Source organism: Accipiter gentilis, chromosome 1, assembly GCF_929443795.1.
Source record: "Accipiter gentilis chromosome 1, bAccGen1.1, whole genome shotgun sequence".
NCBI classification, from domain to species: domain Eukaryota; kingdom Metazoa; phylum Chordata; class Aves; order Accipitriformes; family Accipitridae; genus Astur; species Astur gentilis.
In genome coordinates, this window is record NC_064880.1 from 54,875,693 (window position 1) to 54,897,478 (window position 21,786).

General features: G+C 47.2%; 1 protein-coding gene across 6 annotated transcripts in view; it reads right to left on the bottom strand.

Moving 5' to 3' along the window:
- Positions 1–4,044: 4,044 nt before the first annotated feature.
- The window catches only part of ACVR1C (activin A receptor type 1C), a 50,780-nt gene continuing 33,038 nt past the window's right edge, over positions 4,045–21,786 (bottom strand). For 5 of the 6 annotated variants that reach the window (XM_049813474.1, XM_049813463.1, XM_049813483.1 and 2 more), the window contains 7 exons: positions 15,057–15,302; positions 12,545–12,775; positions 12,149–12,316; positions 11,456–11,612; positions 10,851–10,975; positions 10,488–10,618; positions 4,045–10,157 (listed from right to left, as the gene is read on the bottom strand). In XM_049813474.1, the coding sequence (XP_049669431.1) occupies positions 10,032–10,157; positions 10,488–10,618; positions 10,851–10,975; positions 11,456–11,612; positions 12,149–12,316; positions 12,545–12,775; positions 15,057–15,302 (1,184 nt within the window). In that variant the 3' untranslated portion in view covers positions 4,045–10,031. The remainder of the gene's footprint in view (positions 10,158–10,487; positions 10,619–10,850; positions 10,976–11,455; positions 11,613–12,148; positions 12,317–12,544; positions 12,776–15,056; positions 15,303–21,786) is intronic. The other variant, XM_049813504.1, reaches the window with a different exon arrangement.

Sequence of the window (21,786 nt, forward strand, 5' to 3'; positions counted from 1 at the left end):
AGAGAGCTCGGTGTCCTCCAGCGAGGGCAGAGGAGCTGTGCCGATCCGTGGTAGGGCAGAACCCTGAAAGACGCGCATTTACTTGCGGCCATCTGACCGTACTCCGGGTTCACTCCACCACACCAGGACTTCCCCACAGCTGTGTACCCTGCACCACTGGGACACGTCTTTCCGAAAAAGAACACCAGGTTTGTGGTGTTGGGGTAGGTCGATATGTTTCACAGCAAAACTGTCGTGTTAAAGGGGATTTCTGCTTCCTATTATTGGAGTAGATTCAGGGCACACAGCTTAGCAGCTCTACACCCTCTCAGGAGCAGGTAAAGGGCACTCAGCTGCATATACACACAGCAATGTACATAACTGCTTGTTCGTAACAGAAGATCCTCAGGCAACTGCAGTACCACTGTGTTGTAGCATCCCATTTATATTGCTGTCTCATTAAAAGATAATTTTCATCTGGGGTCATCTTATTTGCTATTCAAACCAATCTCAAAAGGTTTAAAAGAAAGTAGATTTTAGTGTTATGTTTCCCCCCCACACACACACTATGAAAACTCAGCTGAGTATTAATTTCATCTTAAACTTTCCAATAATTTTGCTAGCACCGAGACACCAGTTAGACCAAATCCCTCCTGTGGTGCAGTTCTGCAAGTTATGGCTTCTCAGCTGTTGCAGTCCAGCCCAGCGGAGAATGAGGCAAACCCCATAAATCCCATCAAACCCGAAGCCTCTTGCTGGTCTGTGCCATCGCCACCACAAACCAGCACAGAGTGGCTTTTTGGGGGCTGTTTCCCCACACTCTGCTCCCACTGCAGTGGTCCCTTCATCCACGAGAGGGCCTGAAACGGCAGCACACCAATTCCTACCCCCTCTGATTTGTTCCCCGTTTCACTGGAAATGAATTCCCAAACAGCGAAGCCAGTTCTCCTCTTAGGGTAGGGCTGTGAAACAAGAGTGCTTCTCCGGAGGGTATTCCCCAGCTCCTGGGGCCACCTGGAGCTCTAGCAAACACTCCCAGCACCGCGCAGGTTGAAGCAAATCATTCAGTGAGTCGATAACCATCACCTTTGGAATGCAGAGAGCACCCCTCCTTCCCCTCAGATGCTTTATTGAAAGGCTTAGCGTGAAATGGGAGAGCAAGGCATTTGTAGGATATATACCAGGTCTGCCATGTCGGCTTATTAAAGTATTATAAACGTACTTAAACGCAAAGTCCATTGCAATGCTTTATAAAGTAATTTGCAAAGAAAAAAACTTTATAAAGATAATGCAAGGGAAAATCCCAGCTTCTTTCAGTCTTCTTCACGTTTACTTTGAGCCCAGCTTCTAGGCCTATACCAGATCCTATACTCATGCTGGTATTAAGTACAGCAGTATCTAAAGTAAATTCTTTAATATTAAACTGACAGAACCTTAAAATACAGTCCCTTGCTTCCAGTCTCCAAAGATAGGCCGGTCCTCAAAGTGGGAGGCAGGTTCTTAAAACGGCATCCTACCACCCAGACTGTTGCAGCCACAGGATGCCTGGGCAATGACAAAGAGTGCAATTAAATTGATACCGAATAATTAAGAGGCAATCAAACACTTAATGGAAGAGGAAAAGAACCTGCCTCTGCAGCATAATAATGCTGCAGCCTATTGTCTGGAGATTGCTTATTTCTGCTATTTTCTTCTTTGTTTTCTTTATGGACTACCTACACATTTCCTGGGCTCTCGTGAACTCACATGCTTCCTAAATTCCCACAGTCCATCAGGCCCAGGAAAGAATTAATAACATATTTGAAGGAAAACAAGATGCTCCAGCCTTCCAAAATCCAGTCATTTGCCAACGAGATCGTGCCATTCCCACAGCTGTGAAATAAACGGCGCATCACCCAGGCAGTGACTGGGTGGGTGATTGGCAGGTCCTCTGCAGATGCACGCTTCTCTTTGAGCACACATGCAAGCTCTTGTGTGTATAATGTGTATATGTGTATATTATGCGTGTGTATACACCCTTCTCCAGCCACTTAGAAAAGTCACAGCAATCTTTAAACTTCATAAGCAATTTCCATTACGAAACAAAGCCTTTCTGTTCTGCATGCGAAGTTACAGCCGTTTCTAGTCTGCCATTTCTATGAATTCAGCTCACAGCATAACGAACAGAGACAGGAAACACCGGCTACAGAGCTGGGAGGGGAGTTGCGCCCTTACAAATAACAGAGCAGCGGTTTGCGTCTCAGCAAGGCTTCACATTTGAGTTCACGGTTAACCAACTCTAAAATGCAGAGGGAAGGGGGGGAGACTTTCCTAGGAGCAGAGCTCAGGCAAAGCTGCCCCCGCTTCTGAAGCATCCATCCTCCTAAGGCTAAGATGCCCGCAGGGTTTCTGCCCACACTCACATTATGCGGGCAGAAGGAACGAGCGAGGAGTCATCCTCTGCAGGATGTGAACATGTACCGTCAGGGACTTGTGAGCTGGCTCTTCTCCTTTGCTACCAGGTTCGTAGCGATGACTCCTGTGGAGTTGGTTTACCTAATAACAAGAAAATGAAGAATTAGCCCTTTCTCATTTAGGCCCAAATCCCCCACCGAGCAATTTCTCGTGAACACCTCTCCCCACGTGAAAGCCCTTGGCGTTTTGCTGGTGTGCCAAGCACCACGCGCCTGCCACCGAGCTGGGACGCGGTGGCTGGGGCGCAGCACCCACATACAAAAGCGCCCATCTAGCTCACAGGGACAAGCTGCTCCTCCTTCCACGTGTGCTGGAAAAGAGGACCCCCGAGGAAGCAGGAATTTCTCAGGCTGCTGGCAGTGCACCATTTTGCTCTCCCGGGCGATGGACACCAGCCCGGCGCAGCGCTGGCCAGGGGATGGCAGCCGACGCTTGTGGACAAGCCACAGGCTGCTGCTGTTCCACTGGGGACCCGGTCCAGGGCCACCCAAACTTGCCTTACAGCAACCAGAACCTGTGCTTCATAGCCAGCATCAGACCTGGCAATTAGAACTTCCTTGAAATGTGCAGTCACCAACAGTAAAAGTGCAATTATGATCCCACTGTGTGTTGCAGAAGAACCGAACTCAAAAGTAATTGCCTACAATACAAAGGTCTTTTTAAGAAAAAAAATAAAAGCCCACAGTACCCTTCAAAAGCCATGTAAGTCTTGATACTCCTGGGTAGTAGCACGGTGGATTTCATTTTGACATGCCTTAAATCTGAATAAAGCCTGACTTAAATCCCCCGGTTACGGTTATGTTAGGGGGATTTTCAAGCGAGCTGACTTCAGAATTGAAATGCTCTGTGTGAGCTGGTCTCACTCACATTTACACTACTGAGCACCTAGACAGCTGGAAGAGTGGGATCCAGGGACTCTTGTATGAAAGGGAGATCAGACCGAGTTCACACCAGCACAGGCGCAAGAACAACATGCTAAGGCCGAGAGCCAGCTCTCCTCCCTACAGGTACAAGACGCCAACCCCTTATCTCGGGAAGGTGCTCTCCAGCGCGGGGGAGAAGCTGCCACTTCCAGGCAGGGAGGCATGAGGGTACAAGGAACGCTCTGGTTCAGCACCGGTGCTGACTAGCCGTTCATCTCCTTTGGTAGAATAAGGGTTCACAGCCAGAAGCAGAAGGTGGGCGCTTCATGCATCACCGCGTCCGCTGCACACCAGGGAGAGCACGTGCGAGGAGGAACGGCGAGGCAGAGCTCACACACCATCGCTGCACGCCACCCTACAGGAACGGAGTCCGGAAAAAACGCAGGATGCCCTTCCAGACGTGACTTATTCCCCATTTTGCAGCACATCGGCCAGGAGCAGCGATGGGAAGCTTGCCCTTTCCCAGTCTCTGCAGAGACCCGAGAGCCCCCCTCTCGGTGGCGGCAGCCCCCCGCCCAGCACACCCGCCGGGTGAGGGGCTGGGGGGCACACGCTGGCGGAAGAGCTTTGGCTCATGTCTGACACCTCCAATGTCTACCAGTTACCCGAAACAGCCCTCAACCCTTCTCCCCTCACAAAGTGAACATGAACAAAACAGTTTTACACTTCACAGGAACACAATGGCAGAGTGTGCTTAATTTATTAAAATCGCCACGTCTTTCCGAAAGTATACCAGTATGTAAAATATGCATACAAAATACAACATTTAAACAAATTATTTACACCCAGGGCAGCTGCAATATCAAGCAATAACTTTAGCAATAGTTTTTAAAATAACTTGCTGCAGTGTGCACTAGATTAGGTATTTCACAACATGAAGGTTGAATTTTAGCATTGTACTGCTGTACTAAGTTCTAAAATATTACAGTACTTCCAGATAAAATATCAATGCGTCTTTAAAAAACAGACAACTCGGACACTAGCTTGTAGATTGACAGAACACTACACATTTCTCTTTGGGGACTGAAAACCACAGCAGATTTAGACACAAATGTAATAGCTACATTCAAAATACATTCAATCTATTTATGCCAAAAATACATTCAGTATAACTTATAACTTATTGCACATTTCTTGTGTTCTGTAGAAATATATTGTACCTCTTAACACTTATTTCCCATACATTCATAAATTGTGCTGCCTGTTAAAACAGAACACGGATGTCTTTCCCTAAAAGCTTCACAGGGATCGGGGTGCCGCGGCACGTAGGGATGACCCCCCCACACACACCGTGCGGGATCACAGACGCGCAGCTTGCACTGCCCAGGTAAGAGCGGTCCGATTCACAGGAGAAGTTTATCTGCGGGTGCTGCTGCTGGCACGGGGCTCTGCATGCAGGCCAAGGACAGCTTTACAAAACCGACACCAAACCACAGCAGGAGCTTTTGAGCCATAACCTTGATCAGCACACACCGCTACGCACAAACGCGCCTCTGCGTCGGTATCTGCAGACCACAAAGAGCGCAACAGAGCGTCTTCCCACCCATCCTCAGAACGAAACCCACCACGCGGGTGGGAGCCCCGCGGAAGCGCTACCTGCCACAGACCCAAGTCCCGGTGCTAAACTTGCCCGTGTAGTGGTGAGGCAGTTCGCAAGATACCGTTCTCAGCAGCCACAAATTAAACACAAAAACTTCCTTCCCATTAGCAGTGATGTGCTGGGGACATTCCTGAGCCCACCAACGGGTCACAGGAGATCCCAGCAGACAGGGTCCGCAAGAAGATCTTGCTCCGTTCAGTGTTAAGACCCATTGTAGGGACTAGACAAATTTCTAAACAAATTTATTTATAATTCCTGAATCTATTACCAAAAAAAAGAAGTGACATAACAATGACTAAAATATTATAGGATTCTTTACAGGGTTACAGGAGGGAATGATCTTGGTTAAGTGCAAATTACTATAAAAGTAGCAAAGTGCAAAAGAGATTACAGTTTCAATTTCTCAAGGGGTATTTGGAGGCAGCAGTTAAAGAAGCAAAAAAAAAAAAAAAATTAGGCGCTAGAGAAAATGTTAATTAACTTTCCCTTTCAGTTCGTATTCCATGGTAAGTTTTAGGTTGTTATTAGAAGCAAATTAAAAGAATTAGTAACTCCCCCAAACTAGAAGCATCAATTAGGAGAGGTTGAATGTGGTGACTGGTCTTGAGCATCCTTGAGCTTGAAAATTTTTACGAGCTTAAGAACTTGTGCTTTAAGTGAAGATTAGCAGGAACATTAGCAACCTCTCAAGAAACCTAAGCCTCCCTAAAACCACAAAGAAGTGTCTCAGTATAACTCTGTTCTCAAATTTGAACAGGACAAATCTACATTGAGGGGAAAGGCCACTAAAACAAGGGTGTTGGGGTGGTTTGTGTTTTTTTTTTAAAAGGAGCGTACCGTTTACAAACATCTTAAAGCCCAGTACAACAACTGAGCCCCTTGGCTCAGTTCTGTTGAACTCTAGTTTGCTGAAACATACATTTACCTCTCAACAACAAAAGAAAAAAGAAAACCAGTGCAAAAATATTGAGCTAAGTGAAAAGCTAGGGCAAACAGACCATAACATCTCATGCCATGAGGTATGCACAGGAAAAGATTTAAAGTATTCCCAGGGCTAGAGCCGTGACCCGGGAGGGGTGCAGCAGAGCCAGACCAGCATCCAGCTGCACAGAGCATCCTCCCCTTCGCACACCTCCCCAGCTTGGCACCAAAAGGGTCTTTTTCAAATTCCAGGGTCGTTCAACAATTTGCAGAGAGTCAAGAGGGAAACTGAGAAAACACAGCCTAAAAATCCACCACCATGGAGAAGTGACCAAACGGATAGGACAAAGGAAGTGGCATTTACAGCTAAAAAGAAGTTACCGATGGTGGTTACGCTGGTGTCTGAAGCAAGATTAAACTAAAAAAAAGCAAGGCGAGCAGGCTGTATCCCAGGGCAGACTGCGGAGGAGCCGCAGAGGAACGCAGGCTCGTGCCAGTGAGCTCCCCCCTGCACATCCTGCCCGATTTCATTACACCACGGTGTAAATAACAACCGGGTGTGCTGCGGCATAAGGCCACTGTAACAGCCGCACGAGCCTCGCGAAGGCAGGGACCGCGTTTGTTTCAGCAGACACAACACGCACAGACCACAGCTCGGTCCCCAGAGCGGAGGAGGGCTGCAGCAAGTACTGTCCCTGATCGCCGGTTCAGGACCGTGGTACCCGGTAAACCCTCCAGTAAACATCTCCTAGCTCTACCCTGAGAGTGGGTCACCACACCGCCTTATGCCAAAAAGCACATTTTTTTTAATTTCGCAGTGCGACTTCAGTCTAGCGTGGTTCCTGACCCAGAGGAGCTTCTGCACAGACACCAAATTCCTCCACCGTGCAATCCAATTCACAGGGAAAGAATCCCCAGGAACAGTTATCAGATACACTTCAAGGGCACAGATACTTTCAAAGGATAATATAGATAAAAAGTGCATAGGACTGAATTTAAAATGGAAGAAAAACGCCCAGAGAGCATTCTGATCACTCTCACTGTGAAGTTCAGGGAATGTCTCCATTTTAGGCAAAAAAAATAATATGTTTTAAAAGTGGCATAAGAGAAGCTAATGGCGTCCCTTGGTCATCCTGCGTTTTGTATGGCAACTGATGAAGTTTTCACTAGTGAGTCTTAAAGCATCAAGGCTGCTGTAACCATCACAGGCTTTGCTATCGAGGCGGTTCCTTTACACTGCTCAGCACATACCGCTCTTTCCTCCGCTCCCCCCCGAACAGTCATGAAGCTGCTCAACCACAAACCGTACTGCTAACAACAGAGACCGTACCTGCTGTCGGCGTAGGGGCGGGTGTGCTTGGGATGAACTCGATTCTGTTGCGTTCTCCTTGTGAAACTACAGCACTTTTTGCTTTAAAATTATTTCCTTCGGTCGTTTCAGCATTATTTTAAACAGCTATTTGTGTTTCGTGACTTATGACTCCAGCGTGGGCAGGCAGCGCCACGACTGCGCAACTGCGTGACGCTGCGAGGCGCAGACGTTCAGGAACGCGCTGGAGCCATTTTCAGGGTTCCTCAGGCTAGTTGTTCACGGGTACGCCATACCGGCGGGTCACCCCGCAACACGGCTCTGTCACTTCACTACGCTTCACTCTTTGATACGTCCTCCTTGTTAATTGTTCTAAATGACTGGGTTTAATGCATATTTTAACACACTACTGTGGTTGTTCGCAAACATTTGATTCTTTTTTCTCAGAAGAAGAGCTAACTGGGTCTGCAAGTGCCAGGAGCTCCGGAAAGACAGACCGTCTCCTTTTGGGCACCTTCCCGAGTGCTAAAACAATTCTGAAAAGTCCATTTCATCCGCACAGTTTAAATACTTTCGAAGAAACAGTCCTAATACTATTTAAAATTACATTTACTCCGCTATTGTTGATTCCAGACACCTTATTCTGCAAATTCAGGAAGAGTTGATTTCAATGGATAAGACATTTCCTTTTCCCGCTTAAAAAAAAAATAAAATCTTTGATTGTTCCTTTTTAACATAAGGATTTTTTTCAAGTTACATTCTACAAGAACAAATGCTAGATCTTATGTTTGCAAATCCTTTGGTACTCAAGTCAGCATCACACTTTGGATCATGCAGTTGCAACAATTACCCCTCGAACAGCTTAGAAAGTACGCATCTGTTAAGCTCCCTGGTGTAGCTTATGCAGTTGAAGCACATAAGAATTAAATCTGTAAGATGACTTTGATTGTATCTCAGAAAGCATACTGGAAACAAATCTACCAGCAGTCTAGTAGAAACATTCTCCACCACTCAGCTAACAGACCAGCAACAGACTTGCGTGACTTAGCAAAAGCAGGAGCGACTAAAAGTTATGCAAACGGGTAAATTGCACTAGAGACTATTTAGGGGGCAATTAACATCCATAAAGAGTCCATAATGTCCTAGAGTGTGTGTGTCAGGATGAAACATGGAGTACTGATAATACTGACCATCCCACTCTGTAAAAGTTTAACCCATTGTTCCACGTAAGAGCCCCAATTCAAGAGGTTTCATGTCAAAGATTAATCTTAAATACCGTAATTAGCTAACAGCTTACACTACAGCAAATTTTTGCAAAGCTTTGCTATTCTGGAAACATCTCTGGGCTTAATTTCCAAGCTAATCCACCTGGATTTAGAAACATTTGAAGAACCATTATCACGAAATGGAGAATTTTGGCTATTGAAAATATTCAAATACTATATTCAAATGTCTGGACCACGGAGTGGGGCAGAATTCACAAAATGCCAGAACGTCAGTGAATTTAGAAAAAACACCCCACTTTTGATAGCTTGCAGTATTACGGAAATATGATCAGAAATGTTAGTACTTTTCACCAGGCTGGTGCTATTACAGAAATCGATATGAAACCTCTGAACAGGCTGTATTGGCTTCCTGCAAGGACATCAGCGCTTTAAACGTACATTTTAACAGGTCCCTAGGCTGTGACAGACAACGGCAAAGAGTGATGCAGTCCAGAGCGCAGGTACCTTTGAAACACTAATTTTAAGTGCCAGAAGCCAGGGCAGCAGAAAGCACGTTCACCTCCCGAAGCCACCGGCGCTGCGCCAGCGCACGGCCTCCGCGGGAGCCCTGCCACTCCGGGAGGCTGCGCGGCGGCTCCCGAGCGCGTGGGCACCCCCAGATCCCCCGACACAGCGAGGGGGGCTGCGCAGTACGTTGCTGCAGCGAGAAACGAACCTTTCTGCCAGGTTTCAACTGTCTTCCGAGAATTAGTTTTGTTAAAGCTTCCCCCTAAAACATCAAAAGGCACTCAAAAATGTTACCAGTGACAGATTGGCAAGATGTTGTTTAAAAGTATGTACTTTTGCAGTTTAGGTGGAACTTCTCCCATTCCATCCCTACGTATCTTTCGTAAAAGTATCGCCTTTATTATTTTTCCTACTAACTGTTAAAAAGAAAAATTGTCCCTAGACCGATACGTTCAATCAACAAATGAACAGAGTAAAATAACTCCAAATCCTAACTATAATATTATGTATAAAATCAAGACAATAAAAATAAAAGTTAATAAAAAACTGGCTAGATGCTTTTGTTCACAAGATACATGCTTAGTGGAATTTTGAGCTTTTGTATTTGCTTCGGTAATGATAAATACCATATTTAAAAAATGCATTTTACTGACAGCCCCTTTTCAGATTCCTACTTAAAAGTACGTAAAAAGCTGAATTAAATTTGGTCTTTTACTTGGTTTGAGGATAAAACATGTGGTTTCTCTTGCAAACAGGCTTTAACCAATACCAGCTATTTCCAATACGCTTGGGGTTTGACTAGAATAAAAAGCACAACAGCGAAAGGTATTTTCATACTGTCGTGGCGTTTTAAGCTCCTTTCTGCGATTAGCCTAGTGTCTAACTTACTTCAGAAAACCAAAGCAAACCGTTGACTTGCTGTATAAAACAGGAACTGTGAGTCAAAAGCTGCCCCTTGCAGTGGCCAAATATGAAGCTAGATGTCAGTGCTCTGGTTTGAGCACTTAAATACTGAACCACGTTATCTGAGGTAGACCAAAAATAAAAATAATATCACATGTTAAAAGATGAACAGAAGAATTCATTCCCCTCTCTTCCTCCGGGGAGCTCCGTCAGGCTTTGGAGTCCTCCTGCACGCAGAGCTGCGAAATCGTCTTCTTGATCCGCAGGGCGGTCAGCCGCGCGGCACCGTTGGCGTACCAACATTCGCGCATTATCCTGCCCATTACTCGCAGCGCCTGCAAATCAGAAGTTAAAAGAACAGGTCAAGAACAAAACCGTCACCTCCCGCTTTTAATTTTTTAAGCGCAATACCGGAAGATAAAATATAGAGCTCTCTGAAATGGTAATACAACAGCAGTATCGCAAATTAAGACCTATATTCGAGAGAATTCAGCGCTTGGTGCAAAGACAGTTTTCTCTGTATTGCTCTGGGAGCTGAAAGAGAGCTAGACAGCTGAAACACATTTAAATTCAGGAGAGGCTGGACATCGAGTTCCCTTTGGCTCTCTGAAAAATTCTGTCTTAATTTAAATATGCTTTGTAATAAACTGGAAAACTGCTTTTACCTCACAGCTTTGCCACTGGTTTGGAATATTTGGTCTGAGCTTCTGCTCACAAACTACCCTTCTCATATCTTCTATCGAAGGATCAGAAGGCACAACATCATAGTAAGGCAACTGGTATTCCTCAGTGATTCCTAGGAAAGATTTATTGGGTAGGTAACACAAAATCCAAAGTAGATTCTCCAGAACAAACTCTAATTGCTTTCACAGGCAATGAGAGACAACAGAGGAACATTTGGGGCCACCTTGAATGACTGCTCCCCAACAGACTTCTACCACCACACACTGCCAGGAATTGAGAGCGCTTTTGTTCTATTTACGATAAAAGCGGTCTGGATTGCGAAATGAAAAGGCCAGAAACCTCACCTCCAACGGAGCACCTTCGGGCTATCTCCCAGTATACTAGCCCAAGAGAGTATATGTCTGCACGCTTGAAGGACTCGAAGATGTTCGTGTTCATTACGTCATCGAGTATCTCGGGAGCCATATACCTTTAAAGCACACAAAGGTCAATTTGAATTTGCTAAAGGGAGTTCACGCAAAAGACTGCAGCTGCACACCGGGGCCAGGTAGCAGCCGGTCCTACCGGGAAAAAAGGGAAACTCCTTCCAACGGCGATCCCGACCGAAAGCACGAGCATCAGCCCGGCTGACGAATTTAACGCCGCCGCTGCCCACATCCACTCAGGGCGCCGGCAGCGATGCCCGGCACACACATGGGGTGACCAACGCGTGACGACGTCCGCGCCGCGGAGCCGCGCTCCGCGTGGGATGGGAAGCTCCATCCCGGTCCGGGGGCTCGCGACCGCCTTCCGCACCCACCCGGCGGGGACGGGGTGGGCTGGGGTCTGTTGCCAACGCTCGACAAGACGCCAAAAGCAGAGGGGGAAGTCGGGGATGGAGGGACGGGCCGAGAGAAGCCGTTCCCATGGGGCGAGCCGGGCCGGCGGTGGGCAGCTCGCCCTCACCCACCTCCTGGTGCCCACCCTGGGGTTCTGGGGAATGTCGATGGTGTTGAGCACCGAGTCGTGCTTCACCGCCAGGCCCAGGTCCGCGATGGCGCAGCTTTCGTTCCTCTTCACCAGGATGTTTTTAGATTTCAGATCTCGGTGCGCGATCGCTGGCTTGCCTGTGTGCAGGAAGGGAAAGCGCTGTCAATTTTGGTAACAGCAGTATGAATTTTAATGTAACGAGCAAGGAAGCAAAAACAGCTTTATTCAAATTCGTTACTGCAGCCTGTAAAAAAAACATTGAACCCTATTTTGTACCAAGTAAAGCTCTGCTAAATGCCATCACATTAAAAAAAAAAAAAAAAAAGCCTCGAGGGCATTTTTGTTCCAATACCTGTATTTCAGGAGTAAAACATAAAAACAGAAACTGTAAGTTCAGCCTCCGAATTCAGTTAGAAAAACCTTCATTAGTGCTCCCCTTTAGCACAGCTGCTCCCACAGGCATCCACTTAAAGATGCGGAAGGAGGCGCAGACAATTAAAGCAAGAAGATAATATTCCTGTTCTCTGTTTATAGTGTACCACACACGCTTACGCTAGTACTGTTCCTTGAGGTGTAACAGTTTGTGAAACGCTTTACTGTACTACACATCACCCATAAACATTTTTGCCAATACGCTGAAGCTCCTGAAAGTATTTGCAGGACAAGCACTTGCCTTGCGTGCCGACGATTTCCATGTGGAGGTGTGCCAGACCGCTGGCCACCGACAGCGCCAGCTTGACCATGCCCTCCACCGTCACCGTGCCTCTGTTCAGGTAGTCGAACAGGGACCCTTGCTCGTGGTACTCGGAGACAAGCCAGAGCTGAGTCCACGTCCCGTTATCTGCTCGGAGAAAGCAAGATTATTCAGCTTTATTAAAAAAATTAGCCAGGAAAGGCATTCCCCGTTTCGTGGCCGGCTCAGGCCACAACGAACAGGTTTGCCGGCCGCCCCACGGGGAAGGAGCTCAGGACAACGGGGAGGTTCAAAGTGGTATTTCAGAGGGGAGCGGGGGCAGCGAGGGCAATTCTGAGGCAGACACCGGGATTTCACGCACGACTCGCAGCGTACCCTTGTTATCGGCAGCAATAAAGCCCAGGATGTTTTCGTGTCTCAGCATAACCGTCTGGTAAATTTCTGCCTCCCGAAACCAGGACCGCTCGTCTCTGGAGGAGAAGATTTTCACAGCTACATCTTCCCCGCACCATCTTCCACGCCAGACTTCGCCAAATCGGCCTTTTCCTACAATTTCCTGCAGGACAATAGTCCTCGCTATTGTTCTTTGTACGAGCAGAGGTAAACCTAGTTTAAAAAGAAGAGATGGGCATTTGTGAAAGAGTTCAGCGGTCATCCTTAATCCCAAAGCTGGACGTTTTCCAGTGAGCTGTACTCGTGACTTTGCTTTCAGAGAGTACCAAGGGAAAATCCTCTCCCAACCAAAATATCCCCAAATCATCCTTTTCGGCGTCACTTGCCAGATGAGCGTACCTCGTGTCTGTCACTAGGGACAACAGACAGTCTCAGTCCTGAAGCGAGTTGGGTGCGAGCCCTCCGCGCAGACTGAAGACCAGCGGGTCAGGTTTTGACGGGTGCGGTGAAAGCCTAGCGCCTGTTAGTCTGCCAAGGGGTACCAGGGAACCCCCCTTGCACCGGGGACAAGCTCCGCAGACTCCTTCGAGAGCCACAACAGGAATTACACACCCTTCAGACAAGGGGGCAAGGCACAGAAACAGAAAAGGTCGGAAAAAACTGGCATGTACGCCATGGCCTGCCTGGAAAATAAGCCCAGCTTTGCTATTCTGTTGACAAAGGGAAAAAGACTGCCCGCGACCAACGTGTAAAAAGCCGTGGCAGACTGCAATAACCGTGCGCTGGCCAACGCCAGGGCTGGACCTCAGCCCTGCCAGTCCCCACAGCGGGCATCGCCTGCCGCACTCTCGGCAGCCTTCGGGGGCTTCAGCCCCCAGCTCCCCCCACCGCGTCCAGCAGCCCTGCCCAAAGGCAGCTCTCCCTTCCCCTCCCACCGCTCTAAGTAACCCACCGCGCAGGTATGCCTTCCAGCAAAGCCAGAAGACCTGTATGACACAGGTACCTTTCCTTCCCCAAACTCTACCTCCCCAATCCCAAATACTTTAAAAAAAAAAAAAAACACATAGAAAACCATAAAAATAAAAAAGCAGGCCCGAACTACTTAATTTGGTTTGATATGGGCTAGAGTTTGTTTTGCGGTCAATTAGTTGCTCTGTTCTGGCTGAAATTTTCAAAAAGAAAAATAAATTATCATAGCAGTTTCATTTTGTTTTGCTAGCCATAAACCCCTGCCTTGTTTGATTTGATACTGTATTTGTCTGGGACTTAAAACAAAGACTTTTTTTTTTTTTTTTTTTTTTTTTTAAAATCAAGACAACCTTGCTTTTAACTGAGCAAAATAATCAGCAGGAAAAATTATAGTTTGAAGGTCAGCTTACTCAAATTGATTCGATTTTCCCTCCAGTTTCCTCAACAGAGCCCTCACACCCTGCAGCTGCTACTGCCTTTACATGGGCTTGTCCTGGCTGCCTGTGGCCAACCTCTGCATCGCCTCGAGGCAGAGAGGAGCAAACTCGCTGTTTGGCTGAAATCAGAACAAATCACCGCACTGGTGGACATGAGGGTCTGTCTGCCTCTGCTGTGGGTCAGTGGAGGTAAAGCCCTGTTATTAGCTTAGGGGTGCCTATGAACAGTTAAAACTTCAGGGTAAATAAAGCCAAAGTCTACTCATTATATCTGTGAAAAAACACTGGGGAAGTACAATAAATTAATCCTGAAAGGTATGTAGTTCATGGAAAATAAAGCAAATTAAATTAAGCAACACTTATAAATTTTTCACTTATAAATAAAAGTAAGCATGATTTACATATTTTTCAAGTAAATAAAAATTCTAGTTACCGAAAGCTGGGCTGTACACACCAGATGTGCCACCAGCCTGATGAGCTGCAATTTTTTAATCCCCACCTCATTTTTGCATTTCTTTGATTTAACAAGTTCTCAATAGCAATGGAGGCATCATAGTAGATAGGATATCAGAAATGGGGAAAATATTATACAGGTTGGTGTTCTGCTCAAAACAAGAATTTTGAGTACCATTATTTTGGCACCGCTATAAAAATTTCAGGAGTGGCACCGTGACTCATTCTGTTAAATTTAGTAACTTTTATTATCAGCTGTGCCACATCAGCCAGCAACATTTTGTTTCACCAGCTGAAACTGGCTTCTGAATTTACTTTTTTAATTCCTCCATTCAAACAAAGAATCTAACTTTTGTAACTTGGCAGAAAAAGAGAAAACAAAGCCCTGTTGCCGCTGGAAGGTGCGGCCCTATCGGCACAAAACCTCCCTTGACGTAAAAGTCGTCGCCGGCATCAGAGCCTCCGAGACAAGCCCCCCACCTGCACCCTCTGCCCGGCAGGCAACGTCCACCACCCTACAAGAAGGTGGGACGTCTGCCTTCGGTTTCAGCATCAAGAAGATCTGCTCCGAAAGCCGGCAGCGAAGCGACCGAGGCGAGGGCGGCAGGCGAGGCAGCTGGGCAGCCCCCACGTACCGGAGCCGGAGCCGGAGGTCGTCATGTCGTAGATGAGATCCTTCAGCGTCTTCCCGGAGTTCACCAGGTTGCACTCGGAGAGGGGCTCCTCCACGTTGGGCTGCTTCGCCCTGCCGCGGGCGCAGCGCCGGCCCTGGCAGGAGCACGCCGCCAGCACCGCCACGAGGGTCAGGACGCAGAGGGGCACCACCACCGTCACCGCCAGCACCACGGGTCCCGGGCCGGCTCTGCCGGGAGACTCCGAGGCTTTTGGAAGACACAACAAGAGAGCGGGGCGGAGGGAAAAAGACGGTAAGCGAAGGGCTGTGGTGCGACGACCTATTAAGATTTAATGATTTCCCATAGTCGTCCTGACTGGGACTGGCAGCGGCGAGACAGACCACGTTTCTGTAAGTTACGGCGTCTTTCCCCTCACACACACACACCTTCTTTGCAGGTAGTGTGGGCTCAGGTTAGCACCGCCATCCCCACTGAACCACGCCATCTCGGACAGACCGCCCCACCAGCAGTTCCTCAAGGAATCGCCAGCGGAGACGTTCGGCAGCGCGGCCGGAGGCAAGGTGCCGCGCAGACCGCCCCCGCGCCTGCCCCCAGGACAGCCCCAGGAAAGCTCCTCAGACCCCCCGACCCCTCCCCGCAGGGTCCCGTCCGGTTGCGTCTCCTCTTATCTGTTACTAAAACCCACACAGATTTCTCACAGCGCAACACGTCCCGGCCACCAGCTTCTCCAGCTAGTCCCACCCCACGTCCCAGTACCGTTCGAGATGGCAAACACCCAAAGAACATTTCCTTGCAGTTGTAGTTCCAAAAACACAGCACGGACCCTACAGAGAATGCGGTTTTAATCTGTTTGCGCTGGCAAAATGCCATTTGTCTGCAGTTCGCTGATCCCCCGCCTCCCCAGTGCAGAAGATCAAGAGATAGGACCAGCAAGCCCACTGCAGGAGCCCACCCCAGACGCAGGCCAGCGCACAGGGCTGCACCAGCGCGCCCACCGCCCCGACAGCCAGCCACTTGCATTCCGCACACAGCGGCACGGGCGGCAGCTCCACACACGGATAATCCGCGTTCAGCGGGAGACACCTTCCCGGCTTTACAACCGGTGGGCGCAGTGCCCTTCCCACACTTGAAAGCTGGTGTATAAAGTTCTCAGCACACTTGTCCCTCCTGAAAACAAATCCTTGGAAGAAAACATTTCCTAACGCTTAGCACATACAGGAATACAAAGTTCTAATAAATGAGGTGTTAATAGGATTTCTAAGACAGAACGCTTTTGGAATTTGTGCTCGTGAAGCTGTATTTCACAAGGGTCAAGAGATGGGACTGTCCTAGATCATTTTGCCATTTTAAAACTATAGGGGTAAAAAACACATCAAGAAGCTATAGGAATACATTACTGAGGTGTTTACTTGCATTTGCACACAGACGCAAATCCCCTAATGCCCCCCAAATTGTAAATAAGCTTAAAAAAACCAAAATAAACAAAACCAACAAAATCCAAAACAATCAACCAACACTACTACCCTCCAAATAATAAAACAGAAACATGACACACACACACACACCACACCCCCCCCGTCAACACTCAGAATCACAAGTATCAAACAGTGGTTCTAAAGGCTACAGAAGCCTTAAGAATTGTGACCTCCACACCATGCAAAGTCACCCCTTAGCCGTCCCAGAAAACAAAAAGCCCTTCTCTCCTTCTCGGCAAACACTATGCGATGTGTACGCTGTAATCCGAATTTTGAGAGTAACTGAGATTCCAAGTCACTTCAGTGACTTGGAGTCTCAGAAGCAGCAGCCTGATGGCCCTCAGCATTGTCTGTTATTTTCCTCCAGTTAATACCACAATAGAAGTACTGCTTCTTCAAAGGACCTTGTCAAGCCATGCACTCCATCCCTCAGAACTGCCAGGAGCAAAGTTAGCTGTGCAAAGTTAACCTGTTCCTTGATCAACAAAATAGGAAACTTCATCGTTCCCTAGGCCAGTGCAAACAGTATCGAAAGGAAAATAATCAGGAAGCTTTGAACAGCAACGACGGAGCCAGCGGGAAGAGAGACTCAGAAGGGTTTTTGCAGACTGGCACACGAGCTCGGTGCCCTGAACCTGAGCAAGCAATTCTCCCTGCTGCAAGGAGCCGCGACAAGCAGTCAGTCCTGTCCTACCAGCGAATCCTCGCTCCTGGCAGCCAGTGATCTTAAGTGCCTGCAGGGGATGCACACGCCGAACGTCAAGAGGCAGGCAGGGAGCAAGCCGTGGTCCCGGTGGGACATCCTTCACCCGCGCCTCCCGCTCGTGCCCGTCAGCCTTGCCGTACGTACGCCCGCACCATCTTCTGCCGGAGAGTCGTTTCACTTCGGCGCAGGGTCTGCTGCCGGGTCGCAGCAGCAGTCCCTTCTCGCGGTGTACGCGCGCTGCTGTCCTGTATCCCCCTCCCAGTCCTTCCAGCTCCTTCCTTCTCTTCCCTCTTTCTTCGCAGCTCCCTCCATTCCAAAGCACCACTCTTTCCAGAAGCAAACTTCTTAAAAATCTCCATTTCTCTTCCCTTTTTCTTTACTTTCAAGCCTGTTTCCTTGCAGTCTGGATGTTACAGGTAGCAAACCTGTACAGGCAAAAAAGAGTAAGGGTTACTGTTGGCTTTATCTTAAAACTACATACATACCTATGTATATACAGAAAACTTTCCAGGATCTCCTGAAACTGGGCAGCAGCTCTAGCAGTACTTCAAATAGGAGAAAAGCCAAGTTTGCCAAGGGCACAATACGTTGCTTTGCCTAGCTTTTCTTAGCTGCTCCCAAACCAGTTGTGCATCACATTGCTGCGGTAACACCTCACCCTGCATTCAGAGAGACTGCACAGGCCATGATTTCAGACTGGCAGCTAACGGAGTAACTGCGTGATGACAACAAGCACAAACGATTGAGGCATAGAGCAAAGGGAGTAGAGAAATGTGCGTTTCCACAAGCACTCTTTTTGTTGCAGGACGTGCTCCTGTCTCATGATAAACCTAAAAGGAAGTACCCATTTTTGAAGGGTTTTTAATATTAAAGCCATATTACTATACTGGCTGTCTCTACATTACTTTGTCAGACATTCTGCAAATCTAGGCTCGGTTCCTAGATTTGGCAACAGAATTAAGTGAGACAACAATGTGGTTTAAGCTTCTGGGATGTGACAATTTGTAAGTCGCAGTGCACTGTTTGTACACTGTAAACCAGTGAAACAGGTTTCATAGCAGAATTTTAAGGGGCTCACAAAAAACGCTCAGCATATCTTTAAAAAAAAAGCAACAAAACCATTCTTATCAGAAAAAAAAGCCACAATTTTAACAGAGAAGTGTTCTGATACATTTTTTACTGAAGACATATATGAGCACAATTTGTATCATTAAAGAACTGCAGAGCAGGCTTTGTGAGAGAACTGCAACAGCACTTAATTTTTAGAGCTATTTCCCTCCCATATGGCATTTTGGGAGCCAGGCAAGCAGCAGGGCAGGCTGGAGAAAGTGGCAGGTCTAGCAGGGTTGGAGTGAGCACAGCAGGCCAGCAAGCTCATTTTGACACTCTGGGGCAAGGAGCAGGAGAAACCTTGGCTGGAGCAGGAGGACGGAGGAGGGAGCTCAGAGACAAAGAAGCTCATAGCCATTCTGGGGATGCAGAGCGAGACATCAGAGCAAAGCAGAGGCAAACCTCAAAGCCTCTCTCACACCCACTCAGGAGGTTGACATCCAGCATCAGGAATACAAACAGATGCCAGCTTTATAACTTATGCAGTGACAGTTGTTCAGAATAAAATCAAGTTCAGTGATGCTTACAGGTGTCCTCTGAGATGCTGCTAGGTTGAGAGAGCTCAAGTGCAGAAGACAAGTTAGCAGTGAGACTGGAAGCTGAGGTGTCCGGGCCAGTTTGCACGGGGTCTCCACCAAGTTCCTGGCAGATGAAGAGCTCCTGACTGTCTAGAGAACTTTCTTGGAAGGAGTCAACCAGAAACCTCCTTTGTCATCCTTTAGTCTGCTGGCTGTACCAAGGACAAAGTGCGGATCGAGGCTGGCGGCAACTACTCAAAGCCTTTCCAGTTCTTCACCGAGCACACGCAGGAGACTTGAGAAGTACCAGCGCTGTGATTTCTGCTTTACCGTTGGTTGTAGGCCATCTTCACTCCTGACCCCTTGCAGCACGGTGTCCTGCAGCCAGGACCGCTTCTGGGCTTGCAGACCACGTCCCCTTGGGGTTCCTTGGCGCTTCCCACAGCACAAACCACACACAGGAGGAGTGACAAACAGCACAAGTGCAAAACATACGACATGCAAAGTACAAACAGTAATTAAAGGAAACATCACCAGATAAGTGTGGTAATGTTTACAGCAGTTGTGCAATGTTAAACTCTTCGGGAAATAAGAAAATCCCTCATGACTACCTAAAACCATCAAATCAACACCATTAATCATAACATTTTGCAATCTGATTTCCAATGTACTATTCAATGACTTACTAGTCAAGAATAGAAGCTGAAGACATGTTGCCATGTATGAAACAAAAATAGCACATCTGGCAATATTTAGCCATTTCACAATATGATATAGTTCTATTCCAAGTTGTGTAAACAAAATAGTACTTTTAGGCAGCAAAAAAAAAGGCAGGATTTTTTTTTTTCCTCTTCAATGGAAAAGACATTCTCGCACACAACATTGGCCTTGCTGTTGACATATAATGGGCACCGCAAGACTTCTAAAAGCCGTGAACCATGCATGTTTACGTTCCTAAGCTACTTGCGGAGATAATTATGTATTCTTTCCAACGTAGTAAGAAAATATATCGCATCTAATGGGAGGCTCTAGTCAGATGTACAGAATACTTTTAAGCAATTTCAACAATACACAATTTGGACTACAGTCTAAAATTAAGTTTCTCCAGCTTCCACCAACTACAGACCCTGTCACCCCTTCCATGACATTCAGAAATCAGCTGAGAAAGGTCTGCTTAAGGATCCAGAAGTTAAAGCAAACCCTTCAGGGATACAGCCACAAGATAAACGAACGCATTATCTGAATTGCTATTCCTTCCCCTCCCCTGACCCCAGCACTGCCTTCTCTTTGCATGGCTATCTTCTTACCAGTCCCTCCAGAGAACACAAGTCTGGGACGGCCAAGAGGGACAAAAGTATGTGAAGTATTTGCAGAACGAGACATCCACGGAGCAGCTATGACAGTCTGGAGCTCTGCCCACAGGGGTTCTGTTGGGGAGAACCTCAGAAGATCAGCCCAACCGGGGGATTATCCCAGGAACCGCACTAGCGGTGCAGCCCTGAACTGCACCGACATGAAGAGGAAACAGGTCTGGTGCATCTGACGCAGCTATTTCAGTCTCTGGGCAGCTCTGCACCACTACAGCCCACGTCCTGGGTCACGAACAGCTGATGCGTTCAGGCCAGCTGTTACTGGGCTGAAGCACTTCTCACACCAACCTACACAGGTCCCAGCGATCACACCTCCTCCACAGCCCCCTGACCAGGCTCGGACCACCCTAGCAGGCTGGAAGGCACTAGATCCAGATGGAGGTTGCTCACAAGCAACTCTGCCTCCCCACTTTTTTTTTTTTTTTTTTTTTTTTTTTTGAGTCCTGACCTTCATCCCAGGCTGGCTGTGCTACAGCAGACAAGCTCATTTTTTTCATTAAAAAAACCCAAAACAGAAAACAACCAGCTAAATCACATTTCTGTTACTACTTTGCAGCAGAGCAGCAACACGAACTGTTAGTTTTGGCCACTGAACTCTAGCAGTGGCTTTCAGAAACCATCACTTAGGAGGAAACAAAGTGGCCACACAGAAGAGAAACAAATACATAAAAATATTTCCCCTCCTCTGCATTCCCCATCCTCCCTGTTTTAACCCATCACTAACATTTTAGGAGAGTTAGTGAGAAGAATTGCGTTTTGTCTCTTCACTCGTCATCCACACCTTCCTTCTAACACTACTCTTGGACCAAGCATGTGCTGGGAAAACAATGTGAGACCTTTTCATCTTGTTCAATAACAGATGAGCCAAAAATAAAGGAAAGGGAAAGCCAGAGCTTTGCACTGAACCACGGCCCAGCCTGCACATCTCTCTGCCCTTCAGGACCTGAGGCAGACTCTGAAGGTCCATAAACAACTGAAGAGATTTCCCTTACAATTTCATTTGAACACTGTGTTTTACTCAGAAAGTTATTGGTTGAAGGCCAATTTGTCTCATTTTCTGCATTAATATATAACTTATAAAACTTTTGGTACAGTAGTACTTCTTTAATACGAACATATCCATGTATACTATTCTCCTAGCAGGCCTTTAATGTCTTTAGGCATCTTCAAACAGGTAAATGAAGAGTAATTATTTGTTCATGCAAAACCTACAGACGATATTAAAAAAAAACCCCAACAAAATACAAGAATCCTGCCCAACGATTAGTCTAGTTGGTACCATTCGTCTCTCTTGGCAATATGAACACATTCAAGGGATTTTTGTCTTAGGAGCTCTATTGTATTTGCCCTTCTGGCATCCCAGTGTGTGCCACTGTAGGTGATATGAGGGCCATTTGTGCCTTTGTACAGTTTGGGCAACAGGAATAAAGAAGTGAGCTGGCAAATTACTTATTATACAGTTTTTTAATCCCACTATTAGCTTAATCTTGTTGCATAAAGCCTGCTTTCTCCTCTGACTCATTTTCCATTATGCAAATACAGAACAGAAAT